This window comes from Pongo pygmaeus, chromosome 15, assembly GCF_028885625.2.
Source record: "Pongo pygmaeus isolate AG05252 chromosome 15, NHGRI_mPonPyg2-v2.0_pri, whole genome shotgun sequence".
Lineage (NCBI taxonomy): Eukaryota > Metazoa > Chordata > Mammalia > Primates > Hominidae > Pongo > Pongo pygmaeus.
This window is the reverse complement of record NC_072388.2, coordinates 90,668,564-90,692,891: the sequence shown is the minus strand read 5'-3', so window position 1 is coordinate 90,692,891 and position 24,328 is coordinate 90,668,564. Positions and strand designations below refer to the sequence as shown.

Genomic DNA, 24,328 nt, shown 5'->3' with positions numbered 1-24,328 from the left:
TTTATCATTTCTTTATATTGGGAATGTTCAATATCCTCCTCCTAACTATTTTAAACTATATAACATATTAGTGTTAACTATGCCATCCTCCAGTGGTATAGAACACTAAAATTTATTCTTCCTATCTGGCTGTAATTTTGAACCCTTTAGCAAATCTCAAAACAGTTAATATTGATTGACCTTAATGACAGTTGCCCACTCCTTTCCAACTCAGTCGAATTTTGCTAACCAGCCTAGGACCCTAGAGTGATAAAGGAACATGATTCTCAATTTATTTCTATATGTTTGTGACCTGCACTTTCATTTTATTTTGTCATTCTATTATTGAGTCTTTGAGATCTTGTTTTGTTGAATTTAATTTATGAAGATTTTTTGAGGAAGAATATGGAAGTAAATTTACCTCCTATCTTGGGATGTGCTTTGTCTCAACTTGATTCTTTTTATCTTTTACAAGCTGTTAGTTTCTTCCTTCTCTTCCTTTCCTTTTTTTAAAAGTATTTTATTCTTGCCGGGCGCGGTGGCTCACGCCTGTAATCCCAGCACTTTGGGAGGCCGAGGCGGGCGGATCATGAGGTCAGGAGATCGAGACCATCCTGGCTAACATGGTGAAACCCCGTCTCTACTAAAAATACAAAATATTAGCTGGGCGCAGTGGTGGGTGCCTATAGTCCCAGCTCCTCGGGAGGCTGAGGCAGGAGAATGGTGTGAACCCGGGAGGCAGAGCTTGCAGTGAGCCGAGATTGCACCACTGTACTCCAACCTGGGCGACAGAGCAAGATTCCGTCTCAAAAAAAAAAAAAAAATTTTATTCTTAATTTTTGTGGGTACATAGTAGGTGTATAAATTTATGGGATACATGAGATATTTTGATACAGGAATACACTGTGTAATAATCATATCGGGGTAAATGGGGTATCCATCGCATCAAGAATTTATCCTTTATGTTACAAACATTCAAATTATATTCTTCCAGTTATTTAAAAATGTATAATAAATTATTATTGACTGTAGTCACTCTGTTGTGCTGTCAAATACTAGATCTTATTCATTCTATGTAATGATATTTTTGTACCCATTAACCATCGCCATTCTCCCCCTACACAATGCCCCACTACCCTTCCCAGCCTCTGGTAACCATTATTCTACTCTCTATGTCTGTGAGTTCAATTTTTAAAATATTTAGTTCCCTCAAATAAGTGAGAACATGCAAACTCTGTCTTTCTGTCCCTGGCATATTTCACTTAACATAATGTCCTCCAGTTCCAATCATGTTGTTGCAAATGACAGGATCTCATTCTTTTTTATGGCTGAATAGTACTCCATTGCATATATGTACCATATTTTCTTTATTCATTCATCTGTTGATGGACACTTAGGCTGCTTCCAAAGCTTCACTGTTGTGAATAGCACTACAATAAACATGGGAGTGTAGATATCTCTTCAATATACTGATCTCTTTTTGGGGGGATATATCCTAGCAGTGGGATTGCTGGATCATATGTTATTATGTTAGTCTATTGTTAGTTTTCTGAGGAACCTCCAAACTATTCTTCATAGTACTAATGTACTCTCCATTGTACTAATTTATATTCCCACCAACAGTGTACAAGGGTTCCCTTTTCTCTGCATCCTCACCAGCATTCATTATTGCCTGTCTTTTTGATAACAGCTATTTTAACTGGGATGAGATGATTATCTCATTGTAGTTTTGATTTGTATTTCTCTGATGGTCAGTGATGTTGAGCACCTTTTCATATGCCTGTTTGCCATTTGTATGTCATCTTTTGAGAAATGTCTATTCAGATTTTTGCCCATCTTAAAATCAGATTGTTAGTTTTTTCCTATTGTTTGAACTTTTTATATATTCTAGTTATTAATTCCTTGTTAGATGGGTAGTTTGCAAATATTTTCTCCTGTTCTGTGGATTGTCTCTTCACTTTGTTGATTGTTTCTTTTGCTGTGCAGAACCTCTTTAACTTGATGTGATTCCATTTGTCCGTTTTTGCTTTGGTTCCCTGTGTTTGTGGGATATTACTTAAGAAATCTTTGCCTAGGTTAATGTCCTGGATAGTTTTCTCAAAGTTTTCTTTTAGTCATTTTATAGTTTTTTTAATAGTTTTTAGATTTAAGTCTTTAATCCATTTTGATTTGATTTTTGTGTGTGGAGAAAGAGGTCTAGTTTCATTCTTCTGCAATGGATATCTTCTGCATATGGATATGGATGGCCTAACATATGTTCTATTTATTTCAGAATGATCTATGTGCTGAGGAGAAGAGCATGCATTCTGCAGCCGTTGGTTGAAATGTTCTGTAAATATCTGTTAGGTCCATTTGGTCTACAGTGCAGATTAAGTCCAATGTTTCTTTTTTGATTTTCTTTCTGGATGACCTGTCCAGACAGAAAATCATGTCCAAAGGTGAACTTGGGTTGTTGAAATCTCCAACAGTTATTGTATTGGGATCTATCTCTCTCCTTAGCTCTAATAATATTTGCTTTCTGTATCTGAGTGCTCCAGCATTGGGTGTATATATATTTATAATTTTTATATCCTCTTGCTGAATTGACCCCTTTATCATTATATAATGACCCTCTTTGTCTCTTTCTATAGTTTTTATCTTGAAATCTATTTTGTCTGATATAAGTATAGTGACTTCTGCTCTTTTTTGGTTTCCACTTGCCTGGAATATATTTTTCCATCTCTTTATTTTCAGTGTATGTGTGTCTTTATAGATGAAGTGTGTTTCTTGTAGGCAATAGATCACTGGAACTTTTTTAAAAAAATCCATTCAGGCACTCTATGTCTTTTGATTGGAGAGTTTAGTCCATTTACATTAAATATTGTTATTGATAAGTAAGAACTTACTGCTGACATTTAGTTAATTTTTTTCTGGTTGTTTTGTGGTCTTCCCTTCCTTCTCTTTTTCCTTCCTATCTTTCTTTTAGTGAAGGCAGTTTTCTCTGGTAGCATGTTTTAATTTCTGTCTTCAAGCTCAATGATTCTTTATTCTGCTTGATCAATTCTTCTATTAATTTCTTGCTTTTATTTTTTGTATATCTGTTGTATGTTTTTAAATTCTAGGTTACCATAATATCTTATAACCCATTATTTTAAACTGACATGTCTTGAAAAGTTGTTATAGTTATTATATTTAATCATTGTCTTTTAGTTTTTCTAGTCAACATATGAGTAGTTTACACACCATAATTAACATGTTATAATATTCTGTGTGTTTCTGTGTACTTACTGTGACTAGTGAGTTTTGTACCTTCAGATGATTTCTTATTGCTCATTAATATCTTTTTATTTATGCTTGAAGTATTCCCTTTAGCATTTCTTATATAGCAGATCTGGTGTTGATGAAATCCCTCAAGTTTCTTTTTTTATCTCGGAAAGTATTTCTTTTTCATGTTTGAAGGATACTTTTGCCCGATATACCATTCTGGGATAAAAGTTTTAAAAAATATATGTCATGCCACTCTCTCCTGGCCTGTAAGGTTTACACTGAAAAGTCTGTGCCAGATATATTGGGGCTCCTGTATATGTTATTGTTTCTTTTCTCTTGCAGCTTTTAGGATCCTTTCTTATCCTTGACCTTTGGGAGTTTCATTATTAAATGCCTTGAGGTCATCTTCTTTGGCTGAAATCTGTTTGGTGTTCTGTTACCTTCTTGTACTTGAATATTGATATCTTTCTCTAAGTTTGGGAAGTTCTCTGTTATTACTCCTTTGAATAAATGTTCAATCCCTATCTCTTTCTCTACCTCCTCTTTAAGGCCAATAACTCTTAGATTTGTCCTTTTGAGGCTATTTCCTAGATTTTACAAGCATGCTTCATTCCTTTTTATTCTTTTTTCTTTCGTCTACTCTAATTTTGTATTTTTAAGTGGGCTGTCTTCAAGCTCACTAATTCTTTATTCTGATTTATCAATTCTGCTATTAAGAGACTGATAATTCTTCAGTATGTCAATTGCATTTTTCAGCTCCAGAATTCTGCTTGATTCTTTTTAATTGTTTCAATCTCTTTGTTAAATTTATCTGACAGGATTCTGGATTCATTCTCTGTATTATCTTGAATTTCCTTGAGTTTTCTCACAACAGCTATTTTGAATTCTCTGTCTGAAAGTTCACATATCCCTGTCTCTCCAAGATCGGTCTCTGGTGCCTTATTTTGTTCCTTTGGTGAGGTCATGTTCTCCTGGATGGTCTTGATGCTTCTGGACATTGATTGGTGTCTGAAGATTAAAGAGTTTGGTATTTATTGTAGTCTTCACAGTCTGGGCTTGTTCGTACCTGTCTTTCTTGGGAAAGCTTTCCAAGTATTCAAAGGGACTTGAGTGTTGTGATCTAAGTCTTTGCTCACTGCAGCTGAATCTGCATTAGAAGGTACCTCAAGCCCAGTAATGCTTTGCCTATTGCCAACTTGTAGAAGTACTGCCTTGGTGGTCTTGTGTAAGATCCAGGAGAACTCCTTGTATTACCAGGAAGAGACTTTTGTTCTCTTACCTTACTTTCCACCAAACAAATAGTGTCTCTTTCTCTGTGCTAAGCTGCCTGGAGCTAGGGGAGGGGTGATGCAAGCACCTCCGTAGCCACCACCACTAGGACTGCACTGGGTCAAACCCAGAGCCAGCACAGCACTGGGTCTTGCCCAAGGCCCACAGTTTCCACTGCCTGGCTACTACCTACGTCCACTCTAGGCCCAAGAGCTCTATAGTCAGCAGGTGATTAGTCCAGCCAGGGTTATGATCTTCCCTTCAGGGCAGTGAGTTGCCCCCAGCCCCAGCTAGGTCCAGAGATGCCATCTGGAAGCCAAGGAAGTTGAGACCCTTAGAGTCTATGTGGTATTCTATTCTACTGTGGCTAAGCTGGCACCCAAGCTACAAGACAACGTCTTTCCTACTCTTCCCTCCTTTATCCTGAAGCAGAGCAGTCTCTCTCCATGGCCACCACCACCCCAAGCCCATGGCAATTACCCCCTGGCTACCGCCACTATTCACTCAAGGTCCAAGGGCTCTTCAGTCAGCTTCTGGTGAACGCTGCCAGTCCTGGGTTTCTCCTTTCAGGGCAGTGGCCCCACTCTGGCCCAGGGCAGGTTTAGAAATGCCACACAAGAGCCAAGTCCTGGAATCAGAGACCCCAGGAGCCCACTTCATGCATTGTCCACTGTGGCCAAGCTGGTACCCAAGCGGATTTCTGGTTCTTATAAAGGTGCTTTCTTGTGTGGATCGTTCAATTTGATGTTCCTGCAGGGGTGGATAATCATTGGAGGCTCTATTCAGCCATCTTGCTCTGCCTCCTCTCTGTAATCCCTCCTTTTCTAATCTTCCCTACTTCCCTCCTCTACTCACCTACCTCCTTCTTTATCCCTTTTCCTTCCTTCTTCTTCTGTTCTTCCCACTCTTCCTGTTTCCATCAAGTTCATCATTAAAGGTGCAGCACTGGTCAAATCTTCTATTTGCTCTAACATAGTGTAGGTGAATTATTCTTGAGACCCATCTGCTTCACCTCATTTAGATAGGACTTGGACCCATTTTCTCAACTCAGTAAAGTGCCTTGGAAAGTGGTAAACCTGGCTTCACTCATGAGGGCTTGATTTTTCCGTTTACTTTTCCTTTTGAGATCTTCTCATCCACTGTCACCTTCTTATATGGTTTGGCTGTGTCCCAACCCAAATCTCAACTTGAGTTGTATCTCCCAGAATTCCCACATGTGGGAGGGACCCAGGGGGAGGTAATCGAATCATGGGGGCTGGTTTTTCCTGTGCTATTCTCATGATAGTGAATAAGTCTCACAAGATCTTATGGGTTTATAAGGGGTTTCCGCTTTTGCTTCCTCCTCATTGCTCTCTTGCTGCAACCATGTAAGAAGTGCCTTTCACCCTCTGCCATGATTGTGAGATCTTCCCCAGCCGTGTGGAACTGTAAGTCTAATTAAATGTCTTTCTTTTGTAAATTGCCCAGTCTCAGGCATGTCTTGATCAGCAGCATGAAAAGGGACCAATACACCTTCTTACTTGTTAGAAGGGTATAACCGAGAGCCTTCAGGATTTTGTTGATTTACCTTCCTTCTCTCAATATTGCCTCAACAATGAACTGTTATAGATTATTGGGTAAGTTTTGAGATTGAGGTAGACTTGGAGATATCTTATTAGATCTAACAGAAATTAGAAAAACACTGTCACCAAGACAAGACAGAGGCTGTGTTTTTTTGTTTGTTGTTTTTAACACACAGCATTTTTTATTTTATAGTTTAAAATTTATTCTGATCTCCAGTTTCTTCTGATCTTCAGTCTCTGATATGATTTTAAATGACAAATTTTCTGAAGGTTTCTGATATAACTTCAAAAAGCATGGTTTTGTAGGCCTCAATATTTTGTCCTTGATGTTCACCAGCAAAAGCAGTTTTACAGTTATACAATCTCCTCTATTGGTCCTTCATTGTTTGAGAATAAGGACAGACCACAAAATCCTGATTCTATTTCTCCAGATCTTCACCACTCAGTTTATTTATTCTCTATTCTGTCAATAAAGCTTTTGTTTAACTTATGTCAGTATCAAGATTAATCCTTGTGGTTTGTATGTCTGAATCATGTGTTGAGACAGCAGCTGTGTCAACCTAAGATTCTGGTGATCAGGCTTCATATGATTGTGAAATAAATGAAAGTAATTGTGAATATTGTTAGGAGCACAATGTTGAACATTTCCAGTATTCCAGAAAGCTCTCTCTTGCCTCTTGCCGCATTTCTTTTTTTTTTTTTTTGAGACAGAGTCTTGCTCTGTTGCCCAGACTGGGGTGCAGTGGCATGATCTCAGCTCACTGCAACCTCCACCTCCCGGGTTCAAGGGATTCTCCTGCCTCAGCCTCCCAAGTAGCTGGGATTACGGATACCCGCCACCATGCCCAGCTAATTTTTTTTTTTTGTATTTTTAGTAGAGACAGGGTTTCACCATGTTGGCCAGGCTGGTCTCAAACTCCTGTCCTCAAGTGATCTGCCCATGTAGGCCTCCCAAAATGTTGGGATTACAGGCATGAGCCACTGTGCCCAGCCTAATGGTATTTCACTGAATATTTAGTTTGCATGAGTAATAATGTTAAGTATATTTTCATGTGTTCATTTTTATATCCTTTTTTGCAAATTCTTTTCAAGTCTTTTTTGAATGAAGTTTTGATTTTAGTTAATTTTCTTACTGATTTCTATGAGATTTTAATGTATTATGGATATGATTTTTTGTTAGAAATATAACTTGGAAATATCTTCTTGTAATTAGTGGCTTGTCTTATTTACCTTCTTCATGGTATCTTTTGAACAAAAATTATTAATTTTTGAAAGCTCAATTGATCAATCTTTCCTTTTATGGTTAGCACTTTTTACTTCTTGTATGCTATTTAAGAATTCTTTGCCTATCCCAAAGCTATGAAGATATTCTCCTGTTTTCTGGAAATTGGTTGTTTTAGATTTCATATACAGATCAAAGTAAAATCTCTAATTTTGTATATGTCATGAAGTGACGTTCATTTTTTTCCCTGTATGACTACCAGAGCCTCTACTCTGGCCTTGAATTGAATATTCGTCCTAAGCTTTTCTTTCTGCTTTTAAGCTCTCCAATATAGCCATAGAAGTCATGCCACCCCACAATCTTTGTAAAAACCATGGTTGTCATTGTAATCAACTGCAGCTACTCCACTGGACCACCTCAAGTCTTGCCCTCCACAGACACTGCATCCCATACTCACCACAGAGATAATTTGAGTAGTTGTGAAGCCCTTGCTTGCTATGGTTTGCCAGGCATAAGTGGTCATCTGTTCACTCATTAAGTATGTAAGCAACTCAGTCCCAGAATCTCACCACTATATTCTATGCCCTAGGGACACTGTAGGTAAAAACACTTTATCAGTGTTGGACCATGCAGGAAACATAATTCCTCTCAGGTGTTTTACCTGAAGAAGCTTTACAGGGGGACTATTTGCAGAGGGTGGACATAGTTAAAGCAAGCAACAGTGGTAGTAAAATATCCAGAGACTAGCAATGGAAGAAAGATGTTACAGTCTCTTTACTTAGAAGGGGGATAAGATAGATAGATGGCATTACTAAAGCCCAGTCAAAGTTGGAATGGAGTAGGGACCACCCTTTAAGAGGTGTAATCTAGGAAGCTCACAGCCATCACAGAACCACACCACCAAAGCAAGAAGAAAGAGGATGAAAACTACCTTAACTTCTGTCTCCTTCTCCTTTCTTAACTCCTGCTGCTGCACTTCATTTGCCAAGCCCAATCAGGAGTCAACTGGAAACAGCACAAAGATTGCAATTCACAGGAATCAGTCTTCCATTGCACCAAACAGGAAGGAGCAAGTCTGAGAGTGGATCTGGAGGAATGACCAAATAGAGAATAAACAGCACATATTGTGAAATAAAAACCAAAATAGACCTAGCAAGATAATGTTGGAAACAGTAAAAATAACACCTAAGAAAACTAAATTGTCAATAAAAATTATAGAATATTAAAAATTATAAATATAAACTATAGAAACATACCCAGATGTAAAATGAACAAATAAGTGGAGAAAATCTAAAATAATAAATATAGATGCTAAAGATTCAGGAACTGCAAAATTGTAGGAATTTCTAGTGATGAACAAAAATTGTGGCTGTATGTTTCTCTCTTTTATCTACAGTTTCTGGCATAGTATAGCCCTCTGATAGAAATGGGTGGGTGGGTGGATGGATGGATGGATGGATGGATAAATACAAAAAACAGAAAGAACAAAGGAAACCAAAATCAATAATGACATTAATTTTTTGAACTAAAAGCAAAACAAACCAATACTAAAAGCAGAAACACTCTTCGAAATGGGAAATGTAAATCAATTTTAAAGAAACAAAAATCAAGCCAGCCTTGGATTCTTCTGCTGCAACAATGCCTGTTGCATATTCTAATATAGAACCTCCAAAAAAATTAGTTTCACCAAAGAATTTGGAACCAACTCAACTCATTATTCATATTCATATTCATTTTCTAAAAGAAAAACATAGAATTCTTCTACAACAAATTATGGTGATTCCTTCCGTGACACTGGTTTTACTGATAAACATATGTCCTATTGCTTTATTTTCTTCTCTGCACACACAATAACTTTGTTTGAAAGCATTTTAAGCAGCAATAAAACTCAACATGTATTGCACCAATGATCTAGGAAGCTCAGTTAAAGTGATGACACTTTATAAAAGTTATAAATAACTGATCTATAAATATTTATAAAGTTATAAATAACTGAGACAAAGTACATGCATGGGTAGGCAATTGACCACTATGGTTTGAGTGCCCTCTGGCTGACAATGATTGTAACACACATCAATTATAAGACGTGTCTCAATTCCCAAGCTGTTAACATGTGAAACATGCATTTCTTGCCATATTTATCCACAAAATATGGCATATTGAACCTTAGCAATTACAACAGCAAAGTTTTGCTACTGAAAAGCTCACGGGAGCTTAAGAAAAAGCCTGACTACATGTGATTCAGAGGAAATAATTATAAATATTATTGACACAAAAAATAAAAACACAGTGAGAGTTTCTCAGAACCACATGATAAAATAATCAAGAATTTAAAAGACAAGAGGAATAACAAAAAGTTAAAACCAAAAAGCCAAGGTTTTGCCATCCCTAAAAGGCAATCCAAAATACTATCTCTTTATCTGAGTATAACTTTACATGGAGTGAGGAATTTTTTTAGAATCCTTTATTGTGATCATTCATGGAATTTTTAAAAATGTGCATGCTGGCGGGCATCTGTAATCCCAGCTACTCGGGAGGCTGAGGCAGGAGAATCACTTGAACCCGGGAGGTGGAGGTTACAGTGAGCCAAGTTCATGCCACTGCACTCCAGCCTGGGTGACAGGCAAGACTCTGTCTCAAAAAAAAAAAAAAAGTATGTACAATACAAGTCTTAAAAGGCAAAAGAAGGCTAGATGTGGTGGCTCATGCTTGTAATTCCAGAACTTTGGGAGGCCAAGGTGGGAGCATCACTTGAGCACAGGAGTTCAAGACCAGCCAGGGCAACAATCTCCACACACACACACACATACACACACACACACATATGTATACATTTAAGTTTGTGTATATGTATTAAAGCAAAGGAAACAGAATAACCCGTAAAAATAGACATGAAAAAGAAAAGAAGACATAGCAGAAAATGTACAAAGCATAAAATAGAATAACCAAAAGTAGAGCTGGTCTACAGTTATCACCATAAATGTTATGGATTCATTTATTCAGCAGCATTTATTGAGTACTTCGTATGTGCCAGGTACTGTTCCAATCACTAAGGGTACAGCAGTCTCTTTTCCTGTGGAACTTACACACTTGTCAGAAGAGACTGATAATTAACAAATAAACCAAAATAGGCTGTATGTAAGATAAATGCTACACAGGAAAAAAAAAAAAAGAAAAAAAAAAAAAAGCAAGATAGGTGAATAGGAAGTGCCAGGTGAGGCGTGTGTTGCATTGTGTGGTGTAGCATGTATTGTGGTCTGGGTGAGCGGCCCTGAAGCAGATGAGGGAATAAGCAGATATCCGAGGTAATCTACATTTCTCCATTAAAGACAGGGTCTTATTTTGGATTTTAAAATCTTGAAATATATTGCCAGGAGTGAAAAACTTAAAGCTAAAGTGGAGAGAAAAAAATATAAATAAAGATTTGAACAAGTATGCCAAACACACTGGGAGAGAAAGCAGAGGCAGTAATGTTCATATTCACACAGAGCAGGAATTTTAGGCTGAAAGTATTCAATAAACAAAGTTCTTTCTGTGATAAAATATAAATAGTAAAAATATATCATATTGAGTCAATGCTCTAAAAGAATACAAGATATGTAAATATACAAAAATGAACTATAAGGAACATGAGAAGAAATCAACTGAAGTGCCAAAGTAGAATACCTTTGAAATTGACAGTGTTAAATCTTTAATACATGAAGATCAAGATAAGGCTATAAGGGAACATTTCATGTAGAGGAATTAAGATGTTGTGTTGAAATATAGGGCACATGTAGTATACTATAGCTAAATTTCCTAGGGATGACTCATTGATGATGAGACCAGGAAGGTAAACTGAACCCAGTTTTCCATTTGAGCCAAGCTAAAGAATTTCATCATGCCATTAAAAGATTATTAACATAATCATATTTGTATTTTAGAAAGATCATATAGGGGAATATACTGGAAAATATAAGATTTTTGGCCAAGTGATATGTTGAGAAGAGGCTATTTTAAAAGCTGAAGTGTGATGATGAGGGTCTGGATTAGAAAAGTGGCAGCAAGTATGAAGAAAACAGTGGCAAATTATGAATGAAACCAGTGGGAGTTTGTGAAGGATTGGCTGTGAAATAGGAGGAAGTGGGTATAGTCAAGAGTTACACATAGGGCAACTGGATGAGTAATGATATGATGAACATCATCCGTAGAACACAGCATCCAAGGGACTTCCATTTCCAATTATGGCATCAGTTTGCTGCTGAGAATAATTTAACAAAATACTTAGATAAATTATTTTTAAAATTGATAACCTGAAAAGCTAATAGAAACAACCAGGCCAAACTCTAAGGGAAAACAAAACCTTGGTGATTGGTTTGTCTGTGTCCCCAACTAAATCTCACCTTGAATTGTAGCTCCCATAATCCCCACGTGTTGTGGGAGGTACCTGGTGGGAGGTAATTTAATCATGGGGGCAGGCCTTTCCCATGCTGTTCTGGTGATAGTGAATAAGTCTCAAAAGATCTGATGGTTTTATAAAAGGAGTTCCCCTGCCTAAGCTCTCTTGCCTGCTACCATGTAAAATGTGACTTTGCTCCTCATTTGCTTTCAGCCATGATTGTAAGGCCTCCCCGAGCCATGTGGAACTGTGAGTCAATTAAATCTCTTTCCTTTATAAATTACCCAGTCTCGGGTATGTCTTTATTAGCAGCATGAAAACAGGCTAATATACTTGTAAAGGTAAAGAGGACACACAGTACCAAAGTCCTTTTGACCTGAAGAGATTTATAAATTCCTGCAAACTTAGACTTTGAATTTGGTGGACTAATGAAGAGTTATGGCCCTGAGTCTACCCAGGTAGTGAGAATATTGATGGTGTGCCCCACCATACACTGGAACCCCTAAGGGCTCTTCCCTTAGGATAAAGATTAATCAGAGGTAAATCCATACACACTCACACATATCCCCAAGGAATACAACAAAGTCATCTTGTTAAGTGAGTAGGAAAAGAAAAAGAGAGAAAAAACCTGTCTGAGAGGTTATGGCCATTGGAAGGCCTCTGTAAGATTTGCAGCCCTGATTTGCATTGTCTGGGATTACAGGTGCCCACCACCACACCCAGCTAATTTTTGTATTTTTAGTAGAGATGAGGTTTCATCATGCTGGCCAGGCTGGTGTCCACCTCCTGACCTTAGGTGACCTGCCCGCCTCAGCATCCCAAAGTGTTGGGATTGCAGGCCTGAGCCACTGCTCCCAGCCATTCATGATTTTTTAAACAAACATTTATTAAAGCATGAATAGAATGTAACTTCTTGATTAAGAGTATCTAGGGGGGAAAGAAGCTATAGCAAATATCCAATCAGATTTTCTAATAACACACCAAAAGCTTTTGCTATGTCATCTACCACTACCTCTATTCATCATTGTATTGGAGGGCTGAATTGGTCTAGACAGGCAAGAACAATATATTAAAAGTGTGAGATTGGAGAGGAAGGAGCCCAGCTATTCCTGTAACAGATTATCTAATTGTGGAGATAGACAACCTCAGGCTCGTGTAGCTGAAGCAGAGTAAGCATGGCAGAAAGTCATAGGAGATAAGGTCAGAGAGGGACTGGAATTCAGACCACGGTGGCCCTTGGAGGGCATTGCAAGGACTTTGACTCTTACTGAGAGAGAGGTTGAAGCCATGGAGAGTTTTGATGAGGGGAGTGGATGAAGTGACTTAACATTTTGAAAGTGTTATTTTGGATGCTTTTGAGAATAGACTGAAGGGAGCTATAGGCAGAATCACAGAGACCGATTTGGAGGCACAAGAGAGATGACAGTGGCTTGTACAGGGTGATAGTGGTGACAGAGGTGAGAAGTGGATGGAGTCTACATATCTTATGAGGCTAGAGTCAATAGGATTTCTGATGGATTCAATACAGGGTATGACAGACAGAGGAATTAAGAATGACATTGAGGTTTTTGGGCTAAGCAACAGCAATAATGCAGCTGCCATTAATGAAGGTGAGGAAGGCTGGGGCTGGAGGAGGTTTGCATGAGGATCAGGAGCTCAGTCTGGAATGAGTTCACTTTGAGAGGCCTAACCAACATCGAATGAAGCTGTTGGAAGGCAGTTAGCTACATAAGCCTAGACTTCGGGGAAGAGCACTAGACGGTAGACTTAAATTTGGGAATTATCCATCTAAAGATGGATTTAAAATCCTAAAACTGAATGAGATCTCCAAAGATAGTGAGAGAAGAAATCTAAAAACTGAGTCCTGGATACTCCAATGTGTAGAATGAGCTAGGAGAGCCTGAGCTTACTGGGTGGGTTTGGGTGGGATGCAGTGTGCAGAAATTAGCCTTTTTCATCCTGATCCGTGATCTTTCACTCTAGCTCCTTCCAAGGGAAGGGACCCTGTCTCAGGACCAGTGTCTGTTTGGCTAAGTGAGTGCTGCGGCACCATCTGATTACTGACAGTGCCTCTCAACATGGTGCCCTAAGGATGAGAGAACCACAGGACGCCCAGTTTGGTTCAACATATTAATCCTAGTATAACTTAATGACCAATGTCTACTGATGATTCCTCTTGCCTTCCTAAGGGTTGTTTTCTCACTGCCTTTTACCTCTTCAGGAATCTGATTTGCTGGTAATAGGAAGAGAAACCACTACTAGAGAGACCTAACCTCTTTTCCTCTAGATCTCTTAATTAAACATCCCCTCTGTTTGTTTCTTCCCCTACTTCAGTGAACAGATTCTGTAGTGACATGGAGTCTGGAAAAGACTTCCCAGGGACTTAACAAAAACTAACATGCATTTTCCTAATTCAGGAGTCTCAGGGCCCTACTTCCACCTCTTAGTTTAAATGAAGGTGTCTTTACAAGGTATGATATTAACGTTTTTCGACTTCTATTATATCAGTATCAAGACACTTCTCTGTATTTCCTAATAGGAATGGGAAGATACAGTGCAGTTGGAAGTGTTACTGAGAGAATTTTCACATTATACTATGATCACTTGGGATTCCTACATAAGCTGACTCTGGGTCGCTTTGAAGCTAGTGGACCACCCACAACCTTTGGAAATTCTAGAAATCTTTTTGGACAGGTCAGTATATAATGCATTGAAACAGTTTGCCTTATTTTAAGAATAGATGCCACATTCAATACACAGAATAATGGGAAAATGGGAAAGTATTTTCCTTGGGACAAACTCATTAATGCAGTTTGCTCTATTTAACTAAAGGAAGAACCTCCATGTGCCACAAACGTCACCAAATCTTCTTCCAAGTCCCATATGGAGTTCTATAGCTTCAATTCCACCTGGAATATCTTCATGCAAATAACTTCACAACAGAACACCACTAAACATTCTAAGCTAGAACCATTACTTCTAAGCTAGAACCATTACTCCCAACCCAGGCCAAGGTAGGGTTGATTCTCTACCTCTTAAGGTTGGCCCTGAAGAAACATGGGTTGTGAGGCCAGGCGCCGTGGCTCATGCCTGTAATCCTAGCATTGTGGGAGGCTGAGGTGGGTTGATCGCTTCAGCCCAGGAGTTGGAGACTAGCCTGGGCAAAAAGGTGAAACCCCATCTCTACAAAAGAATTTAAAAATTAGCCTGGTGTGGTGGCCTTTGTCTGTAGTTCCAGCTTCTTGGGAGGCTGAGGCAGGAAGATCACTTGAACCTGGGAAGTTGAGGCTGAAGTGAACTGCAATCGTGCCGCTGAAGTGAGCTGTGATCGTGCCACTGAACTCCAGTTTGGGCAACAGAGCAAGACCCTGACTCCAAAAAAAAAAAAAAAAAAAGGAACATGAGCTGTGGTCTACCTTTCTTCTTTCCTATTAGCCCTTCTCCCTGGTTTCTTCTTTTTCTAGTGACAACATAAAAAGGAGTTATCTTCTTTACAGATGACACTTGATACAGGTTTTTATAATAGTTTAATGTATAATATTGCTACTTGTGAAGGTAGCTCATCCTTGGGCACCAGTTACAAAACTGGACACTCTCAAACCATCAGCAAATTATCAAACATTTTTGACTGGGGTTAGTAAAACCTGCCCTTTGACTTAAAGGAAATGGAACAAAAGATGAATCTGGTTTTAAAAGATCATTCCAATTACCAGGCCAAAACTGCAGTTGAGAGGATGGTGTTTAGCTTCCCCTCTCTGAGACATGCATAGAGAATGAGGGCAGGAACTTCCATGGGAGAGTTAAGATGCCACATGTGACTCCCTGTGTCTTTGCCCAAGTCTGGGGTGTGAATTCCACATTTATACAAAGCGAATGATGTGAGCAGGAGGGTAGAACTAACCAAAAAAAAGCATTTACCTCCATTTTTCACCAACTTCACAATTTGTAGAAAGTGTCTTAGTTCCCTTACGTGAAAGTTGAAATAATTAAAAGAAAAAAAAAACCCTACAGGTATTTGTATACTTAGGACAAGTTTGACGAAGCCATACTCAGCAATATCACTTTCCTCTCCACAAACTATGCATGCGTTCTCTCTGGATAAAAATAATCGCTGGCTCTTATTACAGCGTTGGAGCTCTCAATCTTTATAACAACTATTTATTCCTATTTCACTTATGAAGAAAGTGAGGCACAGAAAGGCTGGTGAGTTATTGGGATTAGACATCTATCCCAGGCAACTGGCTCTGGGGCCTGTGCTCTTAGCCACCTGCTGCCTTTCACTGGACTTGCCTACACTTTCCCTAGGATACACTTGCCACTCCCAGGCTACTGTGTCATACAGAATTCTAAAGATGTTTAGCCATTTCAGTGATTTTCAAGAGTCCTCAAGCCATTTGGCTCAGTCCCACATTTATTTTCCTGGCATCTATTTCCCATTTCTCCTCAGTGCATTCCCAAAATTCAGTAACTAGGAAAAAAAGCATGACAGAAGATGAGTCTTGGAGGCACTATGGGAGGGATGTGTCCCCAACCAGTCTGCACGATCTACTACCCACACCTTGTCTCATAGCAACAAAGTCAACTCCAGCAGCCCCTTTGGGGATGCTCCCTACCTCTCTTCTCTCCCCTAAAAGTTCCCCAAGCAGGACAGGGTCAGGACTAGAGAAAGGTGTGTTGAAAAGAAAGACCTATAGATCAGAAATCTAGGCCAGAAGTGCCTGGGTAGACTGCAAGGGGAGGTCTGTGAGTCAGGAAAGGAGAGCAGCTTATGCTGCCAGTTGGGAGACTCAGACAGCAGCTGTCCAGAGTCTCTAGCACGAGATCAGGAGCAGCAAGTGAGGACAGGGATTTCACGGGCCCTTTCCTAAATAAAACTTCAAATAAGAACCCAGTTCTAAAATCTGCATCTCCAGGCTCCTCACACACCCACAATGTGAGTCAAATTTCCATGTACCCTTTCACTCCAACCATCCACGAAGGGCATAGGAATCTTATACCACATCTTAGTTATCAGAACTTCCATTCCTCCTTAACAGGAAAATACATCTTCCCTTGCACACACATGGATGTTCCAACAGAACATGTTGACGTATTTCTCCAATTGATAAGTAAACCAGTATTGTTTTAATGTGAACTGGAAATAAATCTGTGACTTGAATTTTGTCATAATTGAAGTATAAAGTAGTTTAAATATAATATTTTCTTTTCTCTGTTTCCAGCCTCCAGATATGGGCTTTGAGACTGCGCTTGCCCCACAGCACACCTCCTTAGATGAAATTATCTTTTTTGCATATGTACCTGAGAACGAACCCCAGGAAACGATCTACAGCAAGAAGTTCAGCAATATACACTATGGAAAAGTGATACACTCTGGGTAGTGATTTGCATTTATTTAGATGGCATATTGGTTTCTAGAATCTACTTTTTAAATTTTTTGAGATAGGGTCTTGCTCTGTCATCCAGGCTGGAGTGCAGTAGTGCGATGACAGCTCACTGCAGCCTCAACCTCCCAGGCTCAAGCAATGCTCTGGCCCCAGCCTCCAGAATAGCTGGGACTGCAGGCACACACCACCATGCCCGGCTAAGTTTTGTATTTTTTTGTAGAGATGGGGTTTCACCATGTTGCCCAGGCTGGTCTCAAACCCCTGAGCTCAAGGGATTCACCCACCTCAGCTTCCCAAACTGCTGAGGTTACAAGTGTGAGCCACTGCACCTGGCCAATAGAATCTAAATTTTTGGACCTACTTTTTTGAATAATTTTCTTGGTCAAATAGAGTAAGTCTTTTTTTGACACCCTGCAAGGCCAAATACATTTATAGACTCCAAGATGTCTTGCATGCTGCCCCAATTTTAGAAACCTAGGACCATTTATATCAGTGCCATCAGGCCAAGCTATAGAAATGTGTTTCGTGAGTATCAAAAATATTCTGGACAACACTGGATACTTCCTATCCACTGAGTTTACTCACATGACAATTCTTGTATATCCTAGAGACCAACACATTTAATGTAGTGGAGGCTATCTTTTATGAAATATTGCATTGAACAATATACAGAATTCTCAGAAATGCTTACAGTAAGAGTCAATAACCCTTAAAGCTACCTTTAAGGCCTAATAACTTATTCAGAATATGAATTCTGGCTGGGTGCCATGGCTCACACCTGTAATCCCAGAACTTTAGGAGGCCAAGGCCCGCAGATCAGTTGAGGCCAGAAGTTGGAGACCAGCCTGACCAACATGGTGCAACTCCATCTCTACTAAAAATAAAAAAAAATAGCCAGGTGTGGTGGCTCACATCTGTAATCCCAGCTACTGGGAAGACTGAGGCACAATAGTTGCTTGAACCCAGGAGGCCGAGGTTGCAGCGAGCCAAGATTGCACCATTGCCATTGCACTCCAGCCTGAGTGAGAGAGTGAGACTCTGTCTCAAAAAAAAAGAATATGAATTATATAACCCCCAGATCTACCAACTAAAAAAGAAACAATTTCAGATTACCAGAAACTCACTGCTATGGTCTAAATATCTGTTTTCCCCAAAAATTCATATGTGGAAACCCTAACCCTCAAGGTGGTATTATCAGGAGGTGGGGCCCTTGGTAGGTGACTAGGTCATGAGGACTCTGCCCTCATGAATGGAATTAGTGTCCTTATGAAAGAGACCCCAGAGAGCTAGCTAGGCCCTTCCACCACGAAGGACTGAAGGACAGAGCCAGCTAGGCCCTTCCACCATGGAAGGACACACATAGAAGACACCATCTATAAACCAGAAAGTGGACCCTCACAGATACCAAATCTGCTGGCACCTTGATCTCAGACTTTCCAGCCTCTAGAACTGTGAGAAATAAATTTCTGCTGTTTATAGGCTACCTGGTTTATGGTATTTTGTTATAGCAGCCCAGATAGACTAAGATATTAACCTTGTCTCCAAGTGGTGGACTCTATCCTTATACCAGGTTGGAATCTGTGTATTATATGTGTTTGGGGCTGTCAATACATATCTTGTTGCACAGCTAACAATACCTTGCACCGTGAGGCAGCTCACTCAGAAGTGGAGGTGAACATGGGAATCAGACCTAATATAACAAACATCAGCAATATTTTTTCTCATGAGGATTGTATAAATTTTGTCTCTGACAAAAGTGTCACTAATCTCTAGAATTATTTTTTGCTCTAGGTGGATCTTGTACGTGTGATGTTCCAGATCAGCTAGTTTGTGTTTATGTAGATGTTTTTCTATAGAAAACCTACAGAATCACTTTTCAATCTTTTAATATTAATATGATTAATATTATACCAATGTTTATCTTAATTTCTTATATTCTAATTATTTTTAAAAGCATATGGTCATTTTCTTAAGGATCAGAATATTTAAAAACCAGAACAGCACAATCTGTGATAAGATTCAATAACTTTGCTCTGTTTGCACAGAAACTAGGGAATGGGTAGCTACGAGGCAGGAAATATGAGCAAAGCCAGGGTCAGAGACCTGGAGAGCAAGTGGAACTTCAACTGGGCAGGTGAGGAATTTGGGAGTCCAGTGTTCTCAGGTCTGCAGGAGGCCAAAGGCAGTTATCCAGGTAGTCAGGGCATAAGGCAGAAAGAGCCATTCACTTACTCCACCAATCATCATTTAACACTGACTACCAGCAAGGCACTGTGGCGGGTGCTGCAACAGAGTGGTAAGCATGACATTCAAGCACCTCATTCCATGAGCTTATATTCTAGCCCCAGAAGCAGACAAGTATGTAATTACAGTTGACTAAGTCTACAAAAGGGGAGTGTACAGCATTGAGAGAGTATTTTCCTGGGGCTTGAGCCCTTGTTTGGAGAATCCTAGATTTCTCCTGAAATAGCACCAAAGTTCCTTATTGGAACTCAAAAAGCCCCACTGACCTGGCTCCACTCTCTTGAGTGACCTCTTTGCTTCGTTCACTGCAGTGAAGTCACTCTGGTTTTCCTTTGGTTTCTGTAACACATCCTGCTCCTTTTGGCCTGGAGGCCTTTGAGCATGCTGTTCCTCTCAGCCTGGAACCTTCCCCCAACCACCACTCTCTTCCTTCATGCTTGTTCTTCTGGTCTTTTCTTAAGCCTCAGAGTTTGGGTGAAAGAAGAGAGGTGAGGTAAAGGGACAAGAAGTCCTCCTGTTGGAGACTTCCAGAGTCTTCGGTTATGGGCAATGCTACCCTTGCTACTAGTGACAACTACCCCCACCCTGCCGGCCCCTGGAATTCTATCACTGTGTTGGGGTCCCTTCATCCTTTCAGCAGTCCTTCTGGGCAGCATTTTTTTTTCCTTTCCTGCCTCCCCTCCACCCCCACATGATGCTTGTCCCCCAGAGATAAGCATTGTCTTGGATTTTATGTTAACATCTTTTAAAGTTTTGCTTTAGAGCTTTAACACTAGTTTTATGAAATGTATGACTTGCCTTTTTCATATAACATTATACTTTTGAAATTACTCCATATTGATATGTGGTCTGTAATTCACTCACATGAATATACTATAATTTATGTAGCTATTCTCCTATATTTGATATGATATGGAATCATATCAAACTTTTCCTTCCTTCTTTCCTTCCTTCCTTCCTTTCTCTTTCCTTCTTTTGACAGGGTCTTCCTCTGTCACCCATGCTGGAGTGCAGTGGTACAATAATGACTCACTGCAGCTTTGACCTCCCTGGCTCAAGTGATCCTCCCACCTCAGCCTCCTGAGTATCTGGGACTATAGGCACACACATGCCGCCATGCCCAGCTAGTTTTTTTTTTTTTGGGGGGGGGTTGCCTTTTTTTTTTTTTTTTAAGAGATGGGTTTTTGCCATGTTGCCCAGGCTGGCCTTGAACTCCTTGGGCTCAAGTCATCTGCCCACCTTGGCTGTCCAAAGTGCTAGAATTACAGGTGTGAGCGACCGCGCCCGGCTTTTCAATTTTACCTATGTAGAATTGATGTGCCTAGTGTGAAGTGGGAATCCAGTTTTTCTTTTTTTTTTTTTTAATGTGGGTAATCTATTGTCCATACAAGCCCCTCCTTTCCCCCACTGATCTGCAGCACTGCCCTGTGATATATCCTGGTCCCGTATATGCATTGGTCCGCTCCTGTCCTTTCTCCTATTTCACTGGTGTATTTGTCTTCTCTGTAACACACTGACTAAATGACTCTAATTATGAAACACATGTGAATAACCCCCGCCCCCTGCCTTTTCTTGGCATTTGGTCTTCCATTTATATGTTAGACTCAGCTTGTCAAGTTCCATTAAGGAAAATAAAAACCCCAAAACCTGGTAATAGAAATTACCTCTTGCAACCAAACTCTGCCTTATATCACTGTTAGATAGATCTTGGGTGGGAATTTCGTGTTCTTCCCCTAGCAGTAAGATAATTATCTTTCTGCTAATAATTATTAGCAGAAAAGAACGAATAATTCTTAGTTCTTTTAGAATTTTAGGACCAAGACAGCTTCCTGATTCTTCTTAAGGGATAAAAGTTACTATTTCATCCTTCCCTCCTCTGTCACATGTCTTTCCCTGGGCCCTGTGGGTGAGTGTACCTGTACTTCTTCTCTGACAATAGGTAAAAGCGTTTGCTTTATAAGGGAAAAGGATGAGGGAGGGAGGCAGGACTTCTGTGCCAGCACCCTCCTGACGCTCCCTAACCCTCAGCCACTGATCAGCTCTTTTGAGGCCTGTCTGCAAAAGCATCTAATGCCCAACCTCCTGTGGTTTAAGGCTTTTACTTCCTATGAGAGAAGGTTCAGGGAAGTAGGTGATGCTTCAGGCCTGTTTCCTCCCAACCTCTGATCCCCACAAACTACCTGCACCACCAATGGTGGCTGTCTCTGGTCTATGGCCCTTCCCCAGTCTTTGCCACGAGCCTTCAATGGAAGCCAGTGGAGTTTGCAAGTCAGTGCAGACTCCCATTTGTCAGGCGCCCAAGCACTTCCAGACTCACATGCTAGCACATACCTGGCCTTTGGCCCTTTTTTACAACTTCAGCTAACTCTTACTTGCTTGTGTTGTGGTCAGCACTGTTTCTCCTTCCCATGTTCTTCCATAGGTGACACTGTCCTGGTGTTCAGTCTCTCCTTGGAATGGCTTATTGCTCTGGATTTCAGCTTAGTTGGTTATCTTGTGACCTTAGTTCTCTGGCAAGCTAGAGAAAAGTCATGACTTTGTATTTTATCTACTTTTTGTTTTGTTTTCTTGTTTGAGTGCATCTTTCTGCATTTAAAGCAAAAGCAGAAGTCTTATGATTGCCTTTTGTAGAGTAATCTTATATTTTTCAAATTTGCTAAATTCTTTTAATAATTCTAGTACTTTTTCTACATATTATCTTGGGTTTTGCAGTAGAGGTAAATTTTTTTTGTTTGTTTCAATAGCTTTAAGGGTACAAGTGAATTTTGGTTACATGGGTGAATTGTGTAGTGGTGAAGTCTGGATTTTTGGTGTACCTATCACTCAAGTAGTGTACATTATACCCAATAGGTAGTTTTTCCTCTCTCACCCCTCCCACCCTCCCTTCTTCTGAGCCTCCAATATCCACTATACCACTCTGTATGCCTTTGCATACCCATAGCTTAGCTCCTACTTTTAAGTGAGAACATGCAGTGTTTGGTTTTTCTCTTCCTAAGTTACTTCACTGAGGTTAATGGCCTTCAGTTCCATCCAAGTTGCTGCAAAAGACATTATTTCACTCTTTTGTATGGCTGAGTAGTATTCCATGGTATATATATATAGCACATTTTTTAAATCCACTCATCAGTTTATGGCACTTGTGTTGATTCCATATCTTTGCAAATGTGAATTATGCTGCAATAGGCATATGTGTTCAGGTGTCTTGTTTTATATAATGACTTCTTTTCCTTTGGGTAGATAACCAGTAGTGGGATTGCTGGATCGAATGGTAAATCTATTTTTAGTTCTTTGAGAAATTTCCATACTGTATAAATATTTTTAAGTAGATAATCTTATTACCTGCCAGTACAATTGATCCTTGAACAACATGGGTTTGAACTGTGCAGGTCCACTTACACATGGAAATTTTTCTGCCTCTGCCACCCCTGAGTCAGTAAGGCCTCCTCAGCCTACTCAAGAAGATGACTAGGATGAAGATCTTTATGATGATCCATTCCACTTAAGAAATAATAAATGTATTTTCCCTTTCTTATGATTTTATTAATAACATTTTTTCCCGTAGCTTACTTTAATGTAAGAATACAGCAGGTAAGACATATAACATACAAAATATGTGTTAATCAACTGTTTATGTTATTGGTAAGACTTCCAGTCAACAATAGCCTACTCGTAGTTAAATTTGGGCGGAATTAAAAGTAATATGTGAATTTTCATCTGCACAGGAGGTTGGCATCCCTAACCTCTGCATTGTTCAAGGGTCAACTATAATTTTTTTGTTTTTTTCCTTAAAGTTTCTTAGCATATTATAGCTTTTTCCTGTTATAGTGTCTAGGACCTCCAATACTTTGTTAAATAGAAGATAATGGAATTATTGTTGTTCCTGACTATATATATATAGTCAGGACTATATATATATACTATATATATATACTATATGTATATAGTCAGGAACAACTATATATATATAGTCAGGAACAACAATATATATATATAGTCAGGAACAACAATAATTATATATATATAATATATAATAAGCATTTCATAGTTTTCTTAAGCCCTTTGTCATTTAAATAAATTTGTCTATTTTTCTAGTTTAAGAGATTTAGAGTTTGGGGTTTTAAATTATTATTTCTCCTGTATCTATTGAGCTTATCTATAGAATTTTTTCCTTTAACTTTTTATTTAACATTGTAAATTATATTGTGGATTTAATGTTGAACCAGCCTTAAAGTCCTGGAGTATACCTATCTTTGACATTGTGTATTATCTATTTTCATACACTTCTGGACTCAGTTTGCTAATATTTAGGATTTAAATATCTATGTTCGTGTGGGAAGCTTACCTGTAATTTTTCTTTCTCATATTGTCCTTCTGTGGTTCTGTTAACAAGATTGTACTAGCCTCATAGACAATTTTTTTTTTTTAATTTTCTGGAAGAGTTTAAGACTGGAATATTTTGTTCCTTGAAAATTTTTTTTTTGAAATTGTTTGAAACTTACTTTATGGCCTAGGACTAGGCCATTCATTAAGGTCAATTTCAGTAAATATTTTGTATGGGAGGCAAAATTTTACATGTATCCTCTTAGGGTGTTTTGGCTGGGCCTGAGAATTAAACTGACATAAGACAGATTAACAGGAGAAAAGCATACACATTTATTTAATGTAAGTTTTATGTGACATAGGAGTCCTCCTAAAGAAATGAAGACCCCTGAAGAAGCAGTTAGAGTTGAACATGTATATACTGGGTTGAACAAAAAGTAGTAAGTTGTGAAAATGTGACAAGGCAAGGGGGCTTGGGCTAGGGTAGTTAACTGTGGAGAAGTGGCTGGGAAGATAAGGGTTAGTTTAACAAGGTCTGTTTGTACAGATTTCTCTTGGCTTTGGCTCCCCATCTCTAGTAATAAAAACAATGTCCTTCTCCAGGTGCAAGGAGGACACCTTCCACATGGGAGTTTTATCTCCTGCCTTTAGGTAGGTCAGAGTGTCCTTTCTGCATTTGCTGGTGTGTGTGTGTGTGTGTGTGTGTGTGTGTGTGTGTGTGTGT

At 39.3% G+C, this 24,328-nt stretch overlaps 1 protein-coding gene across 2 annotated transcripts in view; it reads left to right on the top strand.

The window, feature by feature from the left end:
- The window catches only part of CATSPERB (cation channel sperm associated auxiliary subunit beta), a 158,632-nt gene that overhangs the window by 79,297 nt on the left and 55,007 nt on the right, over nt 1–24,328 (top strand). For both annotated transcript variants that reach the window (XM_054448695.2, XM_054448693.2), the window contains 2 exons: nt 14,196–14,350; nt 16,876–17,030. In XM_054448695.2, the coding sequence (XP_054304670.1) occupies nt 14,196–14,350; nt 16,876–17,030 (310 nt within the window). The remainder of the gene's footprint in view (nt 1–14,195; nt 14,351–16,875; nt 17,031–24,328) is intronic.